Source organism: Aulonocara stuartgranti (assembly GCF_965226115.1).
Source record: "Aulonocara stuartgranti genome assembly, chromosome: 6".
NCBI classification, from domain to species: domain Eukaryota; kingdom Metazoa; phylum Chordata; class Actinopteri; order Cichliformes; family Cichlidae; genus Aulonocara; species Aulonocara stuartgranti.
The window spans coordinates 39,155,706-39,180,058 of NC_138944.1; the positions used below are offsets into that span (position 1 = coordinate 39,155,706).

Consider the following 24,353-nt stretch of genomic DNA (forward strand, 5'->3'; position numbering starts at 1 on the left):
GAAGGCAGCAGCAGAAGGTGACTTGAAGCTTAAAGTTTTGCCTTAGAGTAACTGATTTGATTTCACTGTTGGTGTCAGCAGGTGGTAGCGAAGAATTTCACTTGCAAACCATTCAGCTGGACTCACCTGTGCAGGTATGATACTTCAGTTTCATGTGGAATCTGCTGTTAGAAATGTTGAACTGTCTTGTAATCAGTATTTCATTTCTCTGGAAGTATATTTACTGCAGTACTATTTCAATACAAGCTGGACTTATTTATTTACTTAACTTTATTTATTTACTTTTATTTAAACACCCTGATCTTAGTGATCAAATGTCTTGCAACAGCACATCTTATTCTTCAATTTACTTTGTGTCCTTCACTTTCTTTTATTATCTGCTTTTCTCTCTCCATCTAACCACTGTCTATTCTTCTTAAGAGAAGGACTGTATATGGACACTGTGAAGAGATATTTTCAAATTAGATGAACTCAAAATAACAAACAACCACTTTATCCTGTATCAGTTGAATTTATAGATTGTATAACAAATTGTATTGTACGGTAAGACATTAACCTCAGATTACATTAGCGTAATTGTACCTTATAATAGTTTAGATAATTTTATCCGTGAGCTGAACACTTTCAGGCTCACATGTTAGAGATTCATGTTGCAATTCAGTTGTCAGTGTAAATGTGTTAAACTGACAACAAGGCATCAAAGATGAAAGATTTTCCAACTTCATGTGAACTTTAGAAAGACTGCAGAATAAACATGTACACAAAATGCAAAAAGGGAAGATTGCAGCTGCTGATATCTGTTTACCTGTTCTCACATCTGACAGTTTTAATGTAGCTGCAGCTACACTTTAACTGCCATGCCAAGGGCCTGTTAAGCAGTTCACACGATAAGAAACTCTGCGTGTCTGTTATGCAGTTGAGCTCTGAATTTCCAACCATGGACCAATCACTGTCTGGTGGGCGGTGTCAAGTGAGCGTGCTCAGCTGTTTCCCGCCTTCTGTAGGCAGAGATATTGCTGTTGCTGTGGTGAAACCCCTGGGAGCTGGCCTTGGAAACCCTGGCACCCGTAGCTTGCTATGCACAGACAAACAGGTGAGTGTGACCTCTAACTAAAGCCAAACACACAGTGGGGGTAGACAACACAGCAGGAAGTGAAGAATGACTTGAAGCCCAGACCAGTTTACTGCAAAGCAAGTTGGATACAGTCAGACCCTGTTACCAAGAATGTAGAGGGGCTGTGTAAAATATTAATAAACAGAGAATGTAGCCTTTTACCAATCATTAAAACCTAGATACAAAGGCCTCCTTTGTTGTATTTTTTTGTTTAATAATTCACCAAATATTTTCAGTGGATGACAGGTCTGGACTTCTTTTTCTGTTTGGCATGTAAATTTTCCTTGAAACATAAGTCGTATCTATGACAGTATATGTAACTTCCAAACCTCTGTACAGCTCTCTTAGCTTTACTGGAGTACTCATGAGGTGACTGTTATTGTGATTTAACCCACATAAATAAAACTGAATGTAACAAGTTTATTTACTTGTGCAGGTAACACAAACCACATCATAAAAATACAAAAGAAACATCTGAATCTTAATCTCAATCCTAATCACTGAGGACAGAAACATAATAATAATAATGATAATCTGAATATGCAGGTAAAGTGGACAATGGAGGTCTTGTGTTATGGCCTCACTCTCCCACTAGAAGGAGATACCGTCAAACTCTGCGTGGACATCTACACTGATTGGCTAATGGCCCTGGTTTCCCCAAGAGACTCCACTCCTCCACCAATCAGCAGAGACCCCAACCTGTATGTCCAGAAGATCCTCCGACACCTGTTCAATCTGTTCTTGCCCAGGTAGACAATCTTTCCTAGACCTGATTACCCTGATTTACTGATCCCATACAGGGATCCACTAAGGAACCATTGACCTTTAAGGACCTTGTTAGTTTTGAATACCTGATGTTTTTAGATGCTACTCAGCCCTTCTTTGAGTCCAGTTAAGCCATATATTATATTCATGTGGTTATAACAACATGTTATACGTGTTAACAGTTATCAATACTTATTTTACTGGCTGATGAATATCGGTCAGGTCAGATTGATATAGTTGATGTTTCTTCTACCTTATGTTGCACAAAGCTGTTCTATTTAGTGACACCTACCAGACCAAAACCAGTTGAGACAGTGATTATTAAAGATAAAATTCTTCTATTAATCATATCCAACGACTAGCCATTAGTGTGGTGTCATGCAGATCAATGTGGTTGTACTTGTTACTGTTTTTTTCTGAACTCTTCTCTTCTTGACTCTCCACTCAGGTCTGACCAGGTAAATCTGGTCTACCTGTCTCTCTATCAGCAGGTTCTGTGTGCTGTCCAAGTACTGGCTAAAGAGAGTACCATGATGAGTAGAGACACCTGGGAGACTCTGTTGCACTTCTTGCTTCGCATCAACCATGCCATGCTGTCTCCAGCAACTGCTGCAGGTGATAGTTATCCTAACCCCCTGTATCTTTATTTGTCTCTCCTGTCCATTTCTCCTGTCTGCGTCTCACCGGTCTTTCTTCACCTGTCCTTGTATTTCTATAGGTGGTGTATCAGACATGTTGATGGCAGTGCTCCTTGAAGTGTGGCTGCTGTCTTGCTCTCGATGTTTTCCATCTCGCTCACTATGGCAGACATGCAGACAGATGTTGAGCAGCTGGAGACATCAGCCTGCAGTTGTGGAACAGTGGTGCAGAGTTGTTGCAGCCTTAACTTCCAGGTTCAGAAACATCACAAACTGTGACTGAGTTCTGTCCAGCAGCAGCCACAAAATACTCATGGGGAGATGTTTTTATTGTTGTTGTTGGGGAACTATATTGTATTGTTTGTTTGTTGGATTATTGGTGCTATGTTGTTACTATCTACTAGATAGATAGATAGATAGATAGATAGATAGATAGATAGATAGATAGATAGATAGATAGATAGATAGATAGATAGATAGATAGATAGATAGATAGATAGATAGATAGATAGATAGATAGATATGAATATAAAATATAAATATAAGCATAAATATAGCATATATATACATATTTAAATACAGAATATATAAATAAGCAATGAAATATACTCATTAATGAGATGTAGCAGCCAAATGTCTTTTGCACATTATTGCGACTGTTGTGAGTCTATTGCGCGTGATTAGTTCTTGTTTAGTGTTTAGCTTGTGCAAACACTAAAGTTTAGTTGTCCCCGCCTTCCTTTGTCCTCCCGTTTCCCCTCCCCCTTCCCTCTAGCGAGGAGTTAAATAGTTTGATGGCATGTGGGACAAAGGAATTTTTATGTCTGTTGGTCCTAGACTTGGGGAGAAGCAACCCGTCACTGAGCAGACTCCTATGGTTTTTTTGTCCGTAATTGCATTGCTGTAATGTGCTCAGGTTGCTGCAGCTGACTTTTGGGCCATCATTCCCTCACTTTAAAGTCCCAGAAGAAGATGCTGCCCTGATCCCCGAGGACATGGATGATAAGCGAATCCCCCAGACCTGGTTCAGGTTCCTGCACTTATTTAGGTAACAATTGCTTCAGAAACATGGTCAGATGTTTTTAACTTGGCATGTGACATGTCTTTTCATTGACCCCCAGTAATCCGGTGGAGCTTAGTCGCACAGCAGCTGTTGTTCCATCTCAAGTTTCACAGGGGGAGGTGTTGAGAAGAAGTGACAGTCAGCTACCAAACATCTTCTTTAAAGCCATGAGTGGAGTCGGTATCCTTGTCGACGCCTTCCTGGGTACGCTGACCTTTACACATTAACCTCTTTGTATAGGCATCTCCCTGGTGGCACTATCTGGTGCCAAGTTTTTACATTAACTGATTTCTCTTGTCATTAATCACAAAATAGAGATAAATTCTAAAAATACCAAAATGAAATTATAGTTGAGACTTAACCATGATAACCAAACATTGAGGAATTCATTGTAAGTTTTTTTTTATAGGTGTGACTGTGGAAAGTAAAGAAACAATAGAACAACTCCTTCCAAACACTGGTATACACACAATACACTCCGTGAACTCATACAAACCCATCACACCCATGCATTCTACTTTACATGCATGACACATTACAAATTCAGTTACATCGTAAATATTTGTGCAATCTCTGATTTTGTACTACTACCAAATCAAAAAATCTAGATGTGATTGAAGTACAGCTTTAATTTAAGGAGTTTTGCATGAACTCTGCATGAATTGCAGCCATTTTATAAACAGTGCACCATGTTCATAGGGTCAAAAGACGTTGGGCTAACTAGATCCCCATCTGATCAGTTTTACAGCATTTTGCAGAATCAGTGCACAGAGTATAGCTTCAGAGACTTCAGAGTTCATTCTTCTTCTCATATCACCAGTCACATCATCATAAACACTAGTGGTTTTATTTTGTCAGTCTGACTGTTCCTCCTTCACTTGTATTAATTAAGTTCCAGTAAAAACATAGCAAATGCAAGTGAAACACTTGAAGTGACGTCTAGATCTTTTATCTTAATTTTTCATGCAACAACAAGACTGGCCTTGAAACTGTTTATGAAACTGTTTTTCAGTCAGCATTAGAGGCTCTTAAAATCTGGGCCTGTGGATAAAAATGGCTGTAACGCCTGAATAGACAATAAAATATTTCTTTTAAACCCCTTGAATTAAAGATAAAAGTCTGCACTTTAATCACACCTTGATTGTTTAACTTAAACTCCACTGTAGGGATGAAGAGCGCCGAAATGAAATACAGTCATTCAGCTTTAATGCACAGCCCTTAACAAAAATATTACATCACTTTTAGGAAGCATTTTTATTCATAGTTTTCTGGCTTTGTTTGTGTGTTTTTTCAGGAATGACAACAAAACTGCACTTCAGAGACCGGCTGCCTTCTTTTGGTAACCCAAACTGATCAGATTAAACCAGTCAGTTAACTAATTAAATTAGACCTAGAGTCATTTGAGAGAACCAAACAAGATTAGCAACAGCTAGCAAGGTAATTTTAGGTTTACCAGTGAGTTTCGGTGTTGTTCAGTGGTTATTCACCTCTTACTGGGATACACTGTCATGGTAACCTATGCTGCATAGCTGCATGCTATGCTCCTAGCTTGTTATGTTCAACATATGAAATCATATGTTGAACATAACTACTACATACTATTCCCAGCATTTGCTGATCCAGGTGGCCTACCACTTCATAGCTGAGCTGCTGTTGTTCTCAGTGTCTTCCATTTGGTTATAATACAACTAACAGTCTAACAGGACATTTCACAACTGAACATGTTGCACAGGTGACATCCTATCATAGTAGAACGCTGGAATTCACTGAGCTCATGAGAGAGACCTATTCTTTCACAAATGTTTGTAGAAGCACCTAGATCTTTTTTTGATATTTAAACATCTGTGGCCATCGAAGTAATATGAACACCTAAATCCAATTATTTTTATTTGGACGTGTGAGTGAATACAAATGTAATGTTTAATCCCTGCTTATTTCCTGCTGACAGCGATCTTAGAGTAATTGCACTGTTCCATAATACTTAATATAGTGATATCAAATGTGTACTTGTTTTTATAGTTTTGTTGGGGTCACTACTCAAGAAAAGTAACACTACTGGTTACATTACTTGTGTGTTATTTCATAAAATTGAAATAATTACCTATGACATAATTATTAGGAGTCTGTCTTTCAGTATTTACATATGATCACAAAGCCAACAACGCAAAGCGTTGTTCAAAACCAATCCAAGCAGATCTTAAAGTGATCGCCAGAGTGATTCTACCGTAGAAATATGACCATCAAGCAAACTTGATGGCTCGTCATTGCCTTGGTTATTTGTCAGGGTCAGATTTAGGGATGGGTACCGGTGTTCTGACATAAACGGTAGTAACCAGACCGAAAAGCAGCGCACATTTCGGTGCTTTTTTTTCCTGAGCTGTGATACACTTCTAGCCAATCATTTTACGTTTCCGAGGATAGTAGGCGGGGCCAGGTACGTACGTTCTGTTAGAGCAGAGCTACAGATTAAAAATGTCCAAGGCGAAGCGGTCAAAAGTCTGGCTGTACTTCATAGCAAAATATGCAAACTCAGCAGCAACAAGTGCTTTAAGCTGATACTGTGATACTGTCAAAGGAGGTAACACCTCAAATCCGATGAAACACCTGGCGACGCATAGCGTTTTTTTTTAAAAGCCGAGAAATGCGCCGTATTTGATAGCTTGCTGCGAGACCTCATACCGAGCACATCTACTGCGGGTGTGGTGCCTGTTATCGGACCCGGAGTTAGCAACATCCCCCAAAAACCCGAGGAGGAGAGTCCTGGCCCCTAGCCCTGCCAGTGTAGCAGAAATGATGAGGATGATGATGCAGCAGCAGCCGTTCTTCTCTGCGTGAGTAGCTTAATGTTGTTCGTGTGTAATTTACGTTGAGTAGGCTAACCACGTTATTACATTAATGCATGTAAGGTGAACTAGCAAACATCATCATAGCTACATGCGGCTGTCTTCTTGTTTGATGGCAGATACTCCCTTCACCCTGGACAAAAAGGCTAAAATGACCAAAGAAAAAGTGGAAAACAGTTAAACATGAGAGGTTTAGGACAAAGTTTGTGTTTTTTCCATTGTTTAAGCACTGCTTCCAGCCAAGAGTGATGCCATATATGCCCCATAGCTGCAGAAAAGGCTAACATTGTTATCTTTTTACAAAAAAAACCCAGCTGAACATGAGAGGTTTTTGGACAAAGTTTGTGTTCTCCATTCTTTAAGCACCGGTTCGAGCACCGTTTGAGCACCGGCACCGTTTCAAAAGTACCGATTTGGCACCGGTATCGGATAAAACCTAAACGATACCCATCCCTAGTCAGACTGATGGGCTGCGGTCAGCCTAACCAGCTTTATCATTGCCCTGGATTCTTTGTGTTAGCCTTGCAGATGCTTACAGAGTGGCAATTCTGTTAGAACTATAATGTATAACTTTGATTGCTCTTTTGTCTTTTAGATTAGATTAGATAAAACTTTATTAATCCCTCGGGTGGGTTCCTCCAGGAAATTCGGTTTCCAATAGCACAGCACCGACAGAAGTTACAGAATGTGAGCAGAAATATACCATATATATAAATACAGAGTATACACAAGGGATAAATAAAATAAATACGAATAAGAATACAAGGGATTTGCACATTTCAAGTATTGTGAGTCTATTGCTCCGTTGGATATTAAGTATTGCACAGTGAAGAGGCACTACAGCTGTTCCCTCCTCCTTTGTCCTCCTGTTTCCCCTCCCTCTCCCCTCCAGAGAGGAGTTAAACAGTTTGATGGCGTGTGGAACAAGGAGTTTTTTAAGTCTGTTGGTCTTTGGGAGAAGCAACCTGTCACTGAACAGGCTCCTCTGGTTGTTTATGGCCGTGTGCAGAGGATGCCCAGCATTGTCCATAATGTCCAGCAGTTTCTTTAATGTCCTTTTCTCTGCCACTGTCACCAGAGTGTCCAGTTTCATGCCGACCACAGAGCCAGCCTTCCTGATCAGTTCTTCCAGCCTGGATGAGTCCTTCTTTGCTGTGCTGCTCCCCCAGCACACCACAGCATAGAAAAGTACTCCAGCAACCACTGACTGGTAAAACATCCTCAGGAGCTTCCTGCAGATGTTAAAAGACCTCAGCCTCCTGAGGAAGTACAGTCGGCACTGAGTTGCATGACCAGTCCAGTTTGTTGTCCACCCACAGCCCGAGGTACTTGTATGTGTTGACCACCTCCACCTCCTCTCCCTCTATCTGAACTGGCAGTGGACCTGCTCTGGACCTCCCGAAGTCCACAACCAGTTCCTTGGTCTTTGAGGTGTTGAGTTGCATGTGGTTTGTGTGACTCCATGTGACAAAGTTCCTCACCAGACTTCTGTACTCCTCTTCCTGATCATCCCAGATACACCCCATGATGGCTGTGTCATCTGCAAACTTCTGAATATGGCATAATTCAGAATTGTAGCAGAAATCAGAGGTGTACAGGGTGAAGAGAAGAGGGGACAGCACAGTTCCCTGTGGTGCTCCTGTGCTGCTGACCACAGTGTCAGACGTGATGTCCTTCAGCCTGACGTACTGTGGTCTGTCGGTGAGGTAGTTTAAGATCCAAGTGACCAGGCAGGGGTCCACCTGCATCCTGTTTAGTTTTTCCTGAAGCAGACAGGGCCGGATGGTATTAAAGGCACTTGAAAAGTCAAGAAACAGGATCCTGACCGTGCTTTTTCCCTTGTCCAGGTGTGAGTGGGCTCTGTGTAGGAGGTACAGGATGGCATCCTCCACTTCAACATCTGCCTTACTATTTTGTGTAATAGTAAAGTCTATATCTCCATATCTCCACTGTAGACCGCTCTTTGTTCTACTTAGACTTAGTTCCTCCTGTGACGGATGGCGCATTGGGCCACAAGGGCTCGCCAATGAGTTTGGTTTGCAGCCACATCTTCAGCCTCATCCCATGAAAGATCAACCGCTTTCAGGCCCTCAATGAATGACCGTCTCCACGTCTGTTTTGGTCGTCCGCAGCTCCATGACAGGTCTTCATGACATGGCTATCTTCGGTAATCATTTTGGATGTTGGCGAAGAACGTGATGGCGAAACGAAATCGTCGCTCCAATGCCACGTCTGCTAGCTGTTGTGAGGCAGTGCGCTGAAGGACCTCCTCGTTGGTAACATGATCTCGATATGAAATTTTGAGAATCTGTCGGAGGCCGTGCTGTTGGAAAACATTCAGTCGTCGGGTAATCGTTGCCGTCGACTTCCATGTTTCATTCGCATAGATAGCCATTGGTATGAGTATCGTATTGAACAAATGGACTTTGGATGATATCGAGATGGCGGTCGATCTCCAAACTGGATTCAAGTTGCGCATGGCCGATGCTGCCTTTTCAAGCCGACAGGCGACGTCCTTGTCTGAGCCACTGTTCGGTGTTATCACACTGCCCAGAAAAGTGAACTGATTGACTTCATCAAGCAGGTGGTGGCCAACGAGTACCGGAGTATTTGCTCTGGCCTAACCGAGCCGCATGACTTTGCTTTTTGCAGCGCTGATCTGCAAGCCAATCTTTGACGCTTCATTTTCCAGCATGGTGGTCAAATCACAAATGGAGCGTTGAGTAGATCTGAGCAGCAAAATGTCGTCCGTGAAATCAAGATCTGCAATTTGTCGTCCGTCGTGTCCTTGGACTCCATGCTCCCTGTCCCGCAGGGTATGCCGCAAGATGAAATCCACAGCCAGTACAAACAGAAACGGCGATATAACCAAGCCTTGTCGGACTCCCGTCTTGATCTTGAACGAGTCCGAAATCCCACTATCTGTATGGACACAGCAGCTTGACTCGTGGTAGATGTTTCTCAGGAGGCTAACGAACATCTCCGGTATGCCGTAGGACCGGCAATTCTCCAGATCGTTTCTTGATGCACGCTGTCGAACGCTTTTGTAAAGTCTATGAAATTGATTGACAGTCGTTGCTGTAGCTCGGCACTTTGATCGATTATTGTCCGTAGCACAAAAATCTGCTCTGAACAGGATCGTCCATTCCGGAACCCGGCTTGTTCTTTCCGCAGCAGCTGATCGACTGTCAAACAAAGACGTCAGAGTAGGGCTGCTCAATTAATCGAATTTTAATCACGATTACGATCTGGGCTTTCAACGATCATTAAAAATGACTGAGCCGATTATTAGCCCCTCCCTCATGCTTTACTCTCGCGCTGCTCCATGTGGCAAATCAAGCGCACTGCTCTGCATTTCAAACACGCGTCACAACAATTAAGAGGACCCGAGGGAAGCTCGGAAAGCTAAGCAGAAGTTATTTGGAGAGGAGAGTGACTGCCGTTGGTTGAAAAGAAAGGTAAAGAAAAAAAACTTCAGTGGTGTGGAAACATTATGGGTTCGCGGAGTCAGATGTGGATCAAGTAGACACAGTGTGTAAACTTTGCTATGGTGTCGTAGCTGCACCACAGAGCAACACTGCAAAGTTCACATTTTTCATTTATTTCTTATATTGCAAACATTTGCACTGTTATCAGTATTTGCACACTATTTTATATTATTTTTTAAAGTCATTATTCAATACATTGTTATTCTTAACCCTTTAAAGCCGGTCAGAGCAGCATGCTCGTTTTGTATAACTATTTTTAAATCCCTGTAGAACCTGAACGCTAAGCTAGCACAATAAATTTTTTTCCATATGAAACCAGAGGAGTTACATCTGATGCCATCAGCTTGTCCTAGGTCACGGTTTCCTTCCACATATAGCTTTGCAAAAATTGCATAAAAAGCGCTTGCAGGAACAAAAACATAATATTCCAGAAACACGCTTTGCCGATCCGATCAGCTGTTCGTAACACTTCCCACATTGAAAAAGACGTCAACGCGAACTATCGCAAGTGACGTCATTTTCGCGGAAAATGTAGTTTTTTTACTTGTAGGCCTTAGAACTCGAATTGCACTGCTGGAAATAGTTTATTTTGATGCACATGCACATTCTTTGCAAATTTGCATCATAGGATTGTTTTTTTGTTTTTCCTGCAGTATATAAAAATTGCTGTATCTCCAAAAATAAAACTATGAAGACACTCAAAATAAATTTCCTGTTGTTGTAAACTATTTTTTGCAACTTTTTTGTATTTAAAGTTTTGAGGGATAAACCTCTTAAATTTCTCCAAGTAGAAATATATGTAAAAAAACAAAACAAAAACGATTTTCAATTTTTTTTTGTAGTTTATTGCACTTTTTTGCAATTAATGTAGTTACTATGGACTTAATACATACACATTTTAAAAATATGGGCTATAACAGTTGTATTGATGTATAGCAACGTGAAATGCTCCCACAAATGGCACTACAGCATGTAAAAAAAAATAATATAAGCTCTGGCGGACGAAATAAATATCGTCAAATAATCGTGATCTCAATTTCAGTGAAAATAATCGTGATTATCATTTTTGCCATAATCGAGCAGCCCTACGTCAGAGTAGCACTGTCAGTGTCCTGGGTCTGAGCGCACCAGGGTCCCTAAGCAATTATGGACATGTGTACTTTTGGTGTGCTGTCCCTCATTCTCCCTTCTTGCAGGTATATGTGTGTGTGTGTGTGTGTGTGTGTGTGTGTGTGTGTGTGTGTGTGTGTGTGTGTGTGTGTGTGTGTGTGGATGCTGGAGTTTCTGAGGCACCTTCAGGCCTGGTGGGTGTGGCCCTGCCAGGTGGTTGGCCACACCTGGAGACCATCACACAGCTGATCAAGCCTCGTCGGAGGAGCTACTTAAGAGTGCGATGGAGCTCCCTCCGACACTGGATCATTGCGTGACTTCACGAGAAGCGTGGAGACAAGAGGGCAGCAAGCACGGGGTGCTCAGACACTGAGGAGCGGAGACAAGGAACACTAGCACTGGGAAGAGGACATGACACGGGAGTCGGGAATGCACTGAGGAATTATTGTTATTTTTCCATTCACTGTAAATAAACGCACTGCTTATATTCAGATCTCCATGCCTGGGTCCTCTTTCCTCACATCCCCACGGTTGGCCAGCGTCAACCGTGACAAGCACGGAGCACAGAACCTTTCCTGGAACAGAAAGGAGAGTTATCCCACGCCAGTTGTTACAATTAGCAAGATCACCCTTCTTCGGCAGTTTCACGATGACATCCTTCCTCCAATCTTTCAGAACTGTCTCCCAGCAGTGATTGAGCAGGGCCATAAGTTGTTCGACTATAAGGTCACCGCCATTTTTCAACCGAAATCTCGTCCAACCCCGGGACCCGGCCAGCCTTCATTGACTGAATCATGGCTTTTGTCTCCGCAACAGTAATTGGATAAACGTTAACTGGAAGGTTATCCAGGGGGCAGAAGGCGTCTATGGGTATCATCAACATGGGCGCCAGTTGATTCAGGATTTCCTCGAAATGTTGGACCCATCGTCGGTCTTGTTCCTCCGCCGTTGTTAAGAGGCGGCCGTCCTTGCTCTTGACTGGTACTCCTTTGCCACTTGGAGCACCGCTCAGTTCCTGGTGGACTCGATAAAGCGTTTTGGTATCGTTTTTGTTCTACAGACAAACTGAAATCAGCTGAATGTAGCACAGGTGCCCATGAATGACAAAGCATGTATGTTTGATGTTTTTATTTTCTTTCTGTGAGCTGGTCATGGAAATAAATGAAGAACCTTTTGTAATGCAAGTAACAAGATAATTGTAATTCTCTTGATATTGTAATTGATCATTGTAATTACTGAATAATGGCAGTGACATGTTACATTACTGTGTTACTTAAAAATGCAATGTGATTACAGTAATGTGTTACTTTGTAACGCATCATACCCAACTCTGGTCCATGCTTAATTTCACTTAATTTAGTTTAGCACCATGAAGTACAACCCGACCCAAACCTTTATTAGATCAACAATGTATAAATATTCTAGAGATTTTATCATTATTATTATTATTATTGTTTTATTGTTTATTTATGTATGTTTTGTTAGGCCAAATTGGCATCAATGCTTTGGTTTAACTATTTCAGCTTGGTAATTCTTTTTCTTTTTTCCTTCTAGGTATTTCTGTGACCAAAAGCCCGTTCAGAGACCGTCTGCCCTCCTATGGTAAGCTCCACAGATAACCACTGACTTCAGTTCAGTTCAGTTTCACTGTAGAGTGACAGATCAGGGTGATGGTTTGCACTTAGAAAATATGTTGATGGGGTGGGGGTTTGCTCCAATTATTGGGTTATTACCATTCTCAGCCTTCTGGAGGAAGTTTATTCGATGGTGCTGAAATGAGGCACTGACCAGATTTTGCTCTGGGCACGAAACAGTGGAGCAGATTTTCACCATTGCAGGACTTCTGGAAGGATCATTGCTGCGCCCACGACCCAACTTTGGATAAGCACAAGATAATAACAGGATGAATGGATATTACTTGGAAAACAAGCTAAAAAGCTTGTGGCCATCAGGCTTCCTGAAATATTACATATTACATATAAAGACATATTCTTTTCTCTCCTCAACAGTGCTACCACTTGATGGGCTGCTATTGTCTTCCTTAAAGTCTTTGTCAAATTGAATTAGTCTATTTTGTTCACAAGTGAAACTCTGACCTTTCCAAATCCCCACTTACAACTCTGATACACCAATGAGAGAAGATTAAAGCCGCTTGCACACTTTTTTTTCTTTTTGTAAATATCAGCGAAATGGTGCTGCTATTCCTTTTTTTTCTCAGGTATCTCCCGGCCTCGTTCTGGCAGTGCACCACCCACTCCAGTGAATGTACTGAGCATGCCAAGCTCCCCTTCCTCAACCAGTTCCTCCCCTCCATACAACAGACAAGTGACAGCAGCAAATTTTTCCAAGACAACCACCAAGACTCCCACGGTACCACAGTACTTCTTTTTCATTTGTCATGTAGCACTTCTTGATCTCTTTAACTTATTGCTTGTTCCTTTCTTTCAGATTCCATCATGCCATTGGAAATCTTTCTCCCAGCTTCCTTCCTTCTCCTCCCTGTTTTGTTCATCTCTCAGACCCTCTCCCTCACCCCTCAGGTGTAATGTGGACCACCTTCTACATCTGTTTGGTTGCTGGCTGTTTGATGCTGCACTAATCAGCAGAGACTCTGGTTTGTCTCTGCAGTATTGTTTACGCAAAACACATACTACACGTACACATAGTAGGCACAGTACAGTAGTTCTTGTATTCCTTGTGTACTCTTGCTGTGCTTCCATATCTTACTTACTGAACTGTCTTCTCTAGCTGGGCAGGGTGATGTTGCTGTGATGTCAAATGGATGGGCGGCAGGTCGAGCTGAGGCTTGTGGGACACTTTGCAGGATCTTCAGCTGCAGGAAGACGGCAGAGGAAATTCTGTCTGTCTACCTGTCCAGGTACCTGTCTGTTCACCTGTTCAGAGCTATCCACCCATCTTTGAGCAGTGTAATGATTATGGTTCTCCATCTCTTATTCTGCAAGGTTCTACCTGGTTTTGGTACAGGGTCTTCAAGTGTCAGAGAAGGCCAGTTCCCCTGTTCCGGCCTCCATTCTGCTGAACTCCACCTCTCTGTTCTGCTGTGACCTAAGAGGAGTCAACATACTGCTACCTCCCTTTATCTCAGCTCTGGAAAATGTGCTGCTTGACAGGTGCAAGTACTGCAAATACTGTAATTGTTCAATGAGAAAAGTTTATTTGAGTTTTTTTTAAATAGCAGAATAAAGCTGACATTAGTAATGTTAGACGTTAACTCAGACAGACAGAATGAAACGGAGGAAGAATGGGTTGTAAAGCATCTTTCAGCCCAGAACAACTTAAAATTGGAATTGGCAATTGGTAAAATTCATCTATGGAATTTGGCAAGTTGATTGGAGGCTGAGTCATGAGCTCATGGATGCTGATAGATGCTATTACCTACCAGGATTTCGGGCTGTTGGATTTTGTTGTTCACCTGAATCTCAACGACGGTAAATATTACTAAACTAAAGGCTTCTCTCATACTCTCTCTCACTCAGAGAGCTACTGAAGTTTAAGAATTTTGTCACTCCGGTGGATTTAAGGCGAGCCTCCATCCTAGTCCTGCTTTCCCTGCTGCCCATCCCTATGCACTTTGGATCAGTCCAGTTAGAGGTAACTTATCATGCACTTGCTTAAAAACGTACCCTTGCCTGAGCAGAGATGAGCCGGATCACTGTAGCAGTAGTGTTCACTTTGCTGCTTAGGAGTTACAGGATAGGAAGTTAAGCGCTGATGCTGCAACAAGTACCCTCCTGTTGCTGAAGCCACGCCTTATCAGTGTCCTGATTGGAGCTCTGCAGACAGAGGCAGACACCTGTAACATACAGCTCCTCCTGGGTTAGTTACTGATTCTTTTCCAATTATTGGTCCTGGGGTCAGTTTTTGAGCCAGTTAACAGAAGTTCATATCTGAGTGTTTGATGTGAAAGATTTTTCCATTGTAATCACTTCTGATCTGGTGTTTGTATAGCGGCCATGTTGAATCTGATTCAGGATTCAGCTGTGTTAGAGCCCGCAGGACGAACTCAACAAGTGAGTTTACTGATATTTAGGGATATGTACTTACATTTGCCTTCATTTTATGAGACAAAAACAGTTTTTTGCTTTTGCTTTCAGGAAACTGAGCCCCTGCTTACTGGGACCAGTAAACTCAAACAGGCTTTGGGAGCAAGTCAGACCAGTTCAAACCGATGGACCAGAGGATCGAGTAATTACAAATCAGTTCAGTTAAATTTGTTTTATATTATCAATCCCTCATATCTGAAGAATCTAACTGCAGTAATGTGCGTCCAATCAGATGCAGTGGCAGTTTTGTGGGTTCAATCTCTACGTTTGCTCACTCAGCGTCTGACGTCTCAGTGGAGGAATGATTCAGCAGTTTGTCTGTCTGCCCTGGAAGTACTGGGAGGATTGGCCAAGGTGGAGACACACACACACACACACACACACACACACACACACACACACACACACACACACACACACTCAGCGAGATCAAGAAAACCTTACTTTTTTTTGACAATTTTATTTTAAATTTTCAAAATATAAAACAAAAACAAACGCAGAACAAACAAAGACAACCACAGACAGGCTCAGATGCATACAGAAAAAACACTTAATGCAAACAAACTTGCACTTCACAATACAAGAAGAATACAAAAAGCTGAAGTTGATGAGCGTTTACAGAGTTTAGCCCAATCTGGCTCTTGCAAAGTGTTTCAAAAAGGGGTTCCATCTGTATTATGGACATCGTGTCTGTTACCCACAACTGAAAGGAAGGAGGAGTGGGGGACTTCCATTCCCTCAGGATTAATCTCTTGGCAACAATCAAACCTAGTTCCAGTGGCCCCTGCACTTTAACCGGGAGTAGCTCTGACGTTGGAGAACATCCAAAAATTACGAGTTCAGGTTCAGGCTGTAGAGGTTTCATATATGCCTTGGAGTACCAGTCAAATATTTTAAACCAAAACTCTGTTAATGAGGGACAAGACCAAAAGTAATGGAACAATGTACCTTCTGCCCGTCTACACCTGTTACACATTGGGGAGATAGAAGGAGAAATCTTGTGCAGTCTGACCTTAGAATAGTGTAACCGGTGGAGGATTTTAAATTGAATTAATTGGTGTCGGCTGTTTATGGAGAAGGAATGGATTTTAGACAGACACTTACTCCACATAGAGTCAGGCACATTCATCCCCAATTCTTTTTCCCAAGCCTGCCTGATCCCAACGGTATGCACTACAATAGAGTCACCAAGTAACTGTACAATTTTTGTGATAAGCTGTCTGGAATCAGGTTGGCTCTTGAGTATTTCGTAGATCCCGTGCTCCGACGGTAGAGTTGCAAAATCTTTAAACTTGGATTGGATGTAATGACTGACCTGCAGATATCTATAAAAGTGTGAATGTGGCAGATTATATTTCCCTTTTAGTTGACCAAATGAAGAAAATGTATCATCAATATACATATCCTTAATAGACACTAAACCCTTTTCTCTCCAGTCATGATAAGTCTTATCTTGCCAAGGGGGCATAAAATCATGATTAAAACATATTGGTGTCTGTACAGATGTGTCTGGCAGTTCCAAAAAACTTCTAATCTGATTCAAGATTCTAATGGTTTGTTTTAATACAAAACCCAGACATTTATAAAAGTCTAATTTTTCAAACTTGGTAAATAACATAGCCAACAAGAAAACCTTACATTTAAATCAATGTTATTTATACTGAACCAAATTATTACAGGCATCCTTGACATGTGAAGCTCTTGATCTCTCAAAATTATACAGGGAAACTTAGTATTGGCAGTCTTCCACTATGATCCTGTACCTATCCCCCTGCAGGTGGAAGTGCGAGTGGAGGAGTCAGAGAGGATGCGAGTAGTCAGTTCAGTCTGCACCTACATTGTTTTTCAGTGCAGTCGTCCTCCTCCTCTTCACTCCAGAGATCTGCACTCCATCATTGTTGCTGCCTTCCAGTGTCTCAATGTCTGGTTAACGCAACATCCCACACTGCTTGGCCATAAGGTAACTGACCAGACCAACTAATCACTATGTATCAATGAGATATCTAACTGCCAGATGACTGACCAGCAGGTGAACATCCATGCGCTTTATTTAGTGTGTGTTTTATTTGACTTTATTCAGGAGTGTTTGTTGGAGGTCCTGGAGATCGTGGAACTCGGGATTTCAGGCAGTAAGTCTAGACAGGAACAAAAAGTGAGATGTAAAGAGGAGAAAGACCAAAACCCAGCCTCTCTGAGGGTGAAGGAGGCAGCTGAGGCCACACTTAGCTGGTGAGCATCACAGTAACAGTAACAATAACATTAAGATTGTAGAGATTATAGAAACCAATCGTTTTGCATATAAGATCTGACTTAGTTTATATCATGCATTTTGGTTGCTTCTTAACAAGCAACAGGAACAAAAACAGAATTTTGACATGAATTGCTTCGAGGATTTATGTCATTTCAAAAATCTGTTACTGTTCATCAAAGGTGTGGTATATGTGGTATAAGACTGTCAAAAGCAGTTATTGTTTAAACATTTCATCGTAGAAAGCTTTCTGATCCTGGCTATACTTTCAGTCTGAGTGAATCTCCTTTTATTGCTCTTCACACAATGACACAGATGCAATGGAGACAAATGAGTCAAATAATGTTCATGAAGCTGGCAACAATGCATTATTTTACTACAAGTTCAGTCATATTGAGTTCAATTCAGTTTTATTTATATACCCTGATCCATGCTTGGTTGTGCCATGGTATTAGTGTTAGTATTAGGGGGTTAGGGGTAGGGTGTAGGGTGCTGTATTGAACAACTGATCACGGAAATGTGGCCAAACTTGGTCTTGCAAAACTATGAAATGTGCTAATTAATCCTTTTTTAAAAATCATTTGTACAAATTATTTCGGTACAAAAAGGAGGGGGGGGGGGGGGGGTTGTTTCTTTGTTTTTGTTTTTGTTTTACAGAACTCACATTCTATTTTTTATTGCAATGTGGGACTTTACAGTACTGCCTCTTTTTTTTTTTTTTTTGGTATTTCAAATCGGCCATGCTAAGAGATTTAATTAGTGCATTGGTCCAAACTGTTTGGCTTTTAACCTTAAATGTTTTAAGATATTCATGTTAAAACATTGTCTCCCAAAAAGTAGGTGAATGGGCCTCTTTAAAAATAAAAAAATATCAAGAGAAGTATTTTAATATGTGAAGCTAAAATTTCACAGAAATCACAGAAAGAGGTGATTTGATTTGAGATGAAATGACACAGAAAGAAAGAGCATTGTCATCTTTACAGCCTTTTAGTCATCAGGGTTTGTAGTCAAATTAAAGTTACTGCAAACTATCAAAAGAAAAGCCCTGTGTAACTATAGTGAAATATCTCAAAACCACTGTACTTTGCTGTTGGTTTCCTCTAATTCCTTTGTGCACCAGTGCTCTATACAATCAATTAAATACTATTTATATAGCACCAAATCAGAACAACAGTTTCCTCAAGGTTCTTTACATTGTAATGTCAAGACCCTACCCACAGAGTCCTGACCTTAACACAACAGAACACCTTTTGGACGAATTGGAGGAGAAACTACAAGCCAAGCTTGTCAATTAACAGTGTCTTACCTCGCAAATGTGCATCTGGAAAAATGGTCAAAAATTCCCATAAACACACTTCTAAACCTTATGGAAAACTTTCCAGACGAAGCAAAGGGTGTGCCGACATGGCATGTCACTCAGGTTCACATGCGCGTGAAGGCAGATGAGCAAAAACCTTTGGCAACATAGCGTACAACTGCTGACCTGCTCCATGGTAAACATACTGAATGGATGAGCTGTAGCTTGGTTTGTTACCACCAAACATCCTATCCAACTATCAGACTGGGGCATCTCTAGCTTTAAGGATGTGGTCTGTATTTGTCTCAGTGTTATGCAGGTTTCAGAGGCATTCCCTTTCGTCAGTGGTATCCTCAATGAGGATGTTCTGGTTCGTTCTTCCTGTCAGAGTGACAGCAGTCTTGAGAAGTTCAGATATTTTGTGGTGGAAAGCTCCATGATCCTAGCCTTTTTGGAGCAAACACTGGGACGTGAACAGGGTGAGTCCTGATGCAACTAATTGTGAAACTGATAAAAAGGAATCTGGGATGTGTACACAAAAGAATAGAAGCTAATGTTTTTCTATTTACATTATTAAGGAAAACTGTACAGGAAATAAATATATTGCACAGCAACAATAGCAGCAGAAAACCAGTGTACATGCATCATTCCAGACATGAAACTGAACTGCCCTAAAGATACAGTCATGGAACAGAAAGATGGAGATCCTGTTACCTACTCCCCACTGACTGCAGTCTGTTGATGAGGGTGTAAGTGGCTGTGGGAGATGGTCGTTTTGAATGCTGAGCTGACAAACAACATTCTGGTACCTGTCTCAAAATGTTGTTGCAGCCTGCTGCCTTCTTTATTTTCATTCTCCTCAGGTTTTTACAGCCACGGTGAGATTTACTACTTTCTCATCAACGTGAAGGATGGCTTTTATTACAGGGGTGCTCATTAAGAATGTTCACTAAGAAGGTGTTGTTGTCACACAGCCTTATAATCTGTTACTGCCTGAATCCCCTGCCACATGTGTCAGGTATTGCTAGAGTCACAGTAGAAACCTTTAATCTTTCCAGCATTCACAGGCTTATCACATCACATACTCACACTGATCCTGGCACAACAGGAACGCAGGCAGTACTCGACACATACTGTAATATTTAATAGATATTTTAGATTTCAGCTTCTACTGTTCCACATAAAACTAATCTTTGGGAGGTTCAAAGTTGCCCGTTGATAGTTTCGATTGTGTTTTTGCTTTTCAATGGTGAATGCAGCACAGTATCCATCACTCATCATGGTGACCAGGGGAGCGTCAGGACGCCACACCTGGAGTCTAGAGCTTTGTCCAAAGCCTCACGAGGGACAAGCTGACACACAGGTGGCCACTTCCAAGCTGATGCAGTATGATTCAGTATATGTTGTGCATTCCTTCAGAGGACTTTATCATAGCTTACAATAGATTATACAAAAGATGTGCGCAGCCACTTAGATGTCTTCCATTAGTTTGTGAAGTCATATTTTGTAGTACTTTTTTCAGGTTAGGTCAGTCATTTCTTCTCTCTCTTACCTGATGATTGTTTTCAGGAACCCCTGATACCAGAACAGCACAGCATGGCCCAGGAAGATGCCAGAATACAAACTGTTATCAAACAGCAGCTGCTTTCTGAAAGTTTTGATACAGTTCCATCAGTTAAAGCAGATCATAGTATTCCAGCTCTGCATGAGACCATTACTGAGGAGGTAAGAACCAAGTTGGATGAAACCCAGTATATTAGTATATGCTCCTGCTTTAAAACGAATTATCAGTTATAGATGACTGTTTATGACTCGGGCAGCTCCTCAGTAATTAATTTTTTCTCTCCTTAAAACTTGGTATGTTCTTCTAAACACATTGATTGAATGGTTACTTTATATGATGATGCAGTCATATAGAGACTGAGAAAATCTGGACTGATGATTGTGGTTGTTAGGTATAGTTAAGCCAATTACTGAAACTATTTCCTGAGTACATTGAACTGGTTAGGTGTGACAGTTGTAATTACAGTGTAATTCCAGGTGTAACCTTTTACTGGCCAGGTGCAGCAGCAACTAGAACATCTGCGAACAGCTTTAAAGAGACAGCAGCAAGTCGAGGCTCGACCACAAGCGAGCAGTCGGTCGGCTGTCCCGATGACCTGTAAACCTCCTCCACCTGTCACCCATTTCCAGGCGGCAAGACTGTTCCTGTCCCACTTGGGCCTGCTGACACCTGAGAGTGTAAAGGTAAAGAGGTGCTCATAGGCGGTCGCCTGGTTGTTGGGGTCTTCACTGCCTTACTGTGGGCCTTTACCTTACAATATAAAGCGTCTTGAGGCAACTGTTGTTGCAATTTGGCACTATATAAATAAAATGTAACTTAAGTAAAATTACTTTTGAGCCTCTGATGATATGATGTATAAAAATGGCTGTAATTGCTAAACAGTTGATGTAATACTTTTGACTTAAAGCTGAATGTCTGCACTTCAATACCATGTTAATTGTTTGATTTAAAATCAGGTGGTGGTATACAGAAGCATAATTGGCAAAATGTCGTCACTGTCCAAACACTTATGTACCTGATTGTATTTACACGTGTAAGTGTGCTTATCTGTGTGTCTCTCTCTGTAGGATCCAGGTATCAGTGGTGTTCCAGCTCCGCTTGTGGTGCTCGACTCATCTCTTCCTGGTTTCTTTGACAGCCTGAGAAATTTGGACCAGCAGCCATCAAGAATCTACGATTCCACCTTTATCTTCTACATGGGAGCAGGACAGAGGACAGAGGCTGAGGCAACCTAAATAGAGTTTTAAATGAGCAGCTGACTGTGTTCAACGTTTGTTTCAATTAAATATATTTTGTATATAGTTTTAGATCGGTTAAAGTTGTTTTCTTCTCTTTCAGTGTCATTTTGTGTGGACAATGACACACTGTCAGATCTAGATACAATTATTTGCGAATTGTTGTAATGTTTTTTGAAAATGTTGCTCTTGTTGTGTTAATTTTATTATCTGTTTGTGTATAGATCCTGAAGAATGTGGAGTCGGCCTGCAATGTCCATTCACACTTCCTTGACTTCCTGTCATCTCTTGGTTGGCCGGTGGAGGTGGGACAGGTGGGCAGGGTCAGCACTAGCAGATCCGGTATGTGTTGCTGATTGGGCCATTCACAGAACACTCTTAAGGCTTTTCTTGCTGATGCAGATTGGTTATTTTCTTTCTACCAGAATTTTCTTCTGTGCTGGGTGACAGCGGAGGGAGTGTGTTTGACGGGAAGCGGTTCATCCTGATGTTCACAGACAGTCTGACAGAGCTCACCTTCATTGTCCCATCACTGCTACACAGTCATGGTAACACATAATGTACATTAGTGAAACACTTAATCCAAACTTCTGACCCAGAGGGTTTGTGTGGTGTGTGACTTGAGGAAGCATGTTAGTGTTTGAGATGCAAGTTTTATGTCTTCATTTTGGTTTTTGGTTTTTTGTATTCAAATCAACACTCCTGTAATGACTCATGTAATAATGAAACCACATTAAGCAAAGTTGTTAAAAATAAGATGATTCAAAGAACATGAAACACTGAAACATGGCTAAACCTGATGTGATCTGGTTGGGAACAAGAAAGAGCTTCACCTATGACTCGCCCAATCTTCAAATCTGAGTGTCAATAAAACAGAAAATCACTCATAAGTGAAACTTTTGAATTAATATTTACATTAAATATTGAATATTTCTGCTAAAACATAATAGTGTGAAATCTAACATTTACTATGATTTTAAGAATGCATGTCACCATATAAGGTTGTGAGTAATTTCTAAATTTTGTATGAATACATTTTATTTGACCCATTTTGTTTTCTTTGAACTAGATGGCTCGTCAAAGAGTTCAGAGGTGTTGTTCCCACCTGCTGAGTCACCACTCAACCTACCACGTCACTCTAAATCCAATGTATGGACTTTCAAAATAAAAGACTTTTTTCCTTGTTCCTCTCATTTGTATCTTACGTACTCGTTTCTTACTCGTCTCTTGATCTTTCATGTCTGTGCAGAGTTATCCAGCAATGATGCCATGTAACAGCCCTGAATGCAACTTGATGATAGTCTGGGTCGAACGGTTCGAGGACATTGGTAACTATGATTCATTTTTCTGAAAACAGAAGTTCATGCTTGCTCTGTGCAAATTTAAAGTCCATGGTGACATTACAGATCACATAGACAAAGAGACTACCAGTGAGAGATGTCTTAAATTCAGAAGAGTTTGCTGAAGAGACTGAGACACATAGAGTGATCAACACACTCAGGCCAGCTCAAAGACAAAGTGTTATACTACTCACACAGTTCAATACATGTTTAAACACAGGCTCTGGAATCTTAATGGCCTGGCCTGTGGCAGATTAACTATTAATGTAGGTGATCTGGATCTAATCTGTCTATGCCGTGAATGGAGGATAAATGTGTTTTTGTGTTTCAGAGAATTTCCCTGTGTCTGGTCTCCTGTCACATACCAGGTCACAAACAGAGATGAGGTAAAACTCTCATTCATTCTCACGCTTTAAGACTATGAAAAATCTTAAAATGTGCAAACACACTTTTGTCCATCAATCTGTTAGTATATCCACAATCCAGCTGATTTTTATACATCCTCTGAAAACTGGACTCTACCGAATCCATGTCAGTGAAAACACCACCAGCAAGTTTGGTTTGGTAGTCCCATTGGTCAGCGGGAGTGTGGTCAGCCAGAGGTCACTGGGTATGTGTCTCCTTGTCTTCATGTCTGCATCTGTGACTGCCTTTTTTCCTGTCTGACCGTCTCGCTGTCTCCAGGTTTTTTGGTTAGGGAGATGGTGATAAACTGGTGCCACCGAAGATTGTTAGAAAGTGACTCTACTCCACCACCTCACATTAGAAGAAAGCACATGATCAATGACATCACTCTTCGCTACCGCAGCCGCCACTCTGAACCTGCCTTTTACTCGTCCCTTTTCTATGAACCCTAATCTGCTAGCCCTGCAATTGCGTGTGTGTGTGTGTGTGTGTGTGTGTGTGTGTGTGTGTGTGTGTGTGTGTGTGTGTGTGTGTGTGTGTGTGTGTGTGTGTGAGAGAGAGCGAGAGAGAGAGAGTATGAAAGGGTTGTTAAGTTAGCCAATCAGACAAAAAAGGTTCTGTTTCAGCCTCCAGCTAAAGACTAGACTAAACATTGAAATTAAAGATAATATATACAGATATTGTATGTTTTTTTTGTTTTAAAAAGGAAAGCAAAAACCTGTGTACTTTAAGAGTCTTATGTTCATCCCATCAGCCAACTAATTGGTCCTCTGTTGAATTACATTGACCATTTTATAGCAAAATACCTTTACAATGCAAACTACAGAGCATATGCAATGACACATCTATGTTTGTTTTTGTTTTTTGTTTTTTGGGGGGGGGTTAATATAACTGATTAAACTCATTGACTGATGCAATCATTTTTGGTCAATTGCTGATCCATGACCAGTCGGTAAGCAGTAAGCCGGTGTGTCCTGGGTCTACACCAGGCCCTCCTCCAAGCAAGACATGCTTTGTTTGTTTATGAGAAGCAAACTAGTTTTCCGGGTCATGTGAAGGTTAGTAAGACTCAATTTACATTCCAGCTTTCTGGTCTGAGGCATGTGTTTTTGTGATACACCAGAGTGTCAAAGTAATCTGATTTCTTGCTTGTGAAAGTCACTGAACAATCAGAAACAA

At 41.3% G+C, this 24,353-nt stretch overlaps 1 protein-coding gene across 3 annotated transcripts; it reads left to right on the forward strand.

The window, feature by feature from the left end:
* Positions 1–23,854, forward strand: LOC309709333 (ral GTPase-activating protein subunit beta-like). 3 transcript variants are annotated; one of them, XM_082537897.1, is made up of 33 exons: positions 1–134; positions 917–1,093; positions 1,661–1,863; positions 2,328–2,494; positions 2,598–2,772; positions 3,434–3,565; positions 3,639–3,784; positions 3,990–4,040; positions 4,875–4,919; positions 12,576–12,623; positions 13,240–13,391; positions 13,470–13,635; positions 13,770–13,899; positions 13,985–14,152; positions 14,519–14,633; positions 14,726–14,858; positions 14,991–15,052; positions 15,137–15,227; positions 15,318–15,439; positions 16,863–17,045; positions 17,166–17,314; positions 18,940–19,109; positions 19,890–19,993; positions 20,200–20,355; positions 20,698–20,877; positions 21,262–21,420; positions 21,654–21,771; positions 21,855–21,977; positions 22,499–22,578; positions 22,679–22,757; positions 23,101–23,155; positions 23,240–23,379; positions 23,454–23,854. In XM_082537897.1, the coding sequence occupies exons 2-33, from the start codon at positions 938–940 to the stop codon at positions 23,624–23,626; spliced, it is 4,131 nt and encodes a 1,376-aa protein (XP_082394023.1). In that variant the 5' UTR covers positions 1–134; positions 917–937; the 3' UTR covers positions 23,627–23,854. The 3 variants fall into 3 exon arrangements, with proteins under 3 accessions (XP_082394023.1, XP_082394022.1, XP_082394021.1); XM_082537896.1 differs by having other exon boundaries at positions 15,324–15,439; positions 20,692–20,877; XM_082537895.1 differs by having other exon boundaries at positions 2–134; positions 20,692–20,877.
* Positions 23,855–24,353: the final 499 nt, after the last annotated feature.

Coding starts and splice junctions, on each gene's coding strand:
- LOC309709333 (XM_082537895.1), top strand. CDS start 938: ATGGACCAATCACTGTCTGGTGGGCGGTGTCAAGTGAGCGTGCTCAGC. Junction 14,634..14,725: donor TTGGATCAGTCCAGTTAGAG/GTAACTTATCAT, acceptor TTTGCTGCTTAG/GAGTTACAGGATAGGAAGTT. Junction 23,380..23,453: donor GGTCAGCCAGAGGTCACTGG/GTATGTGTCTCC, acceptor CGCTGTCTCCAG/GTTTTTTGGTTAGGGAGATG.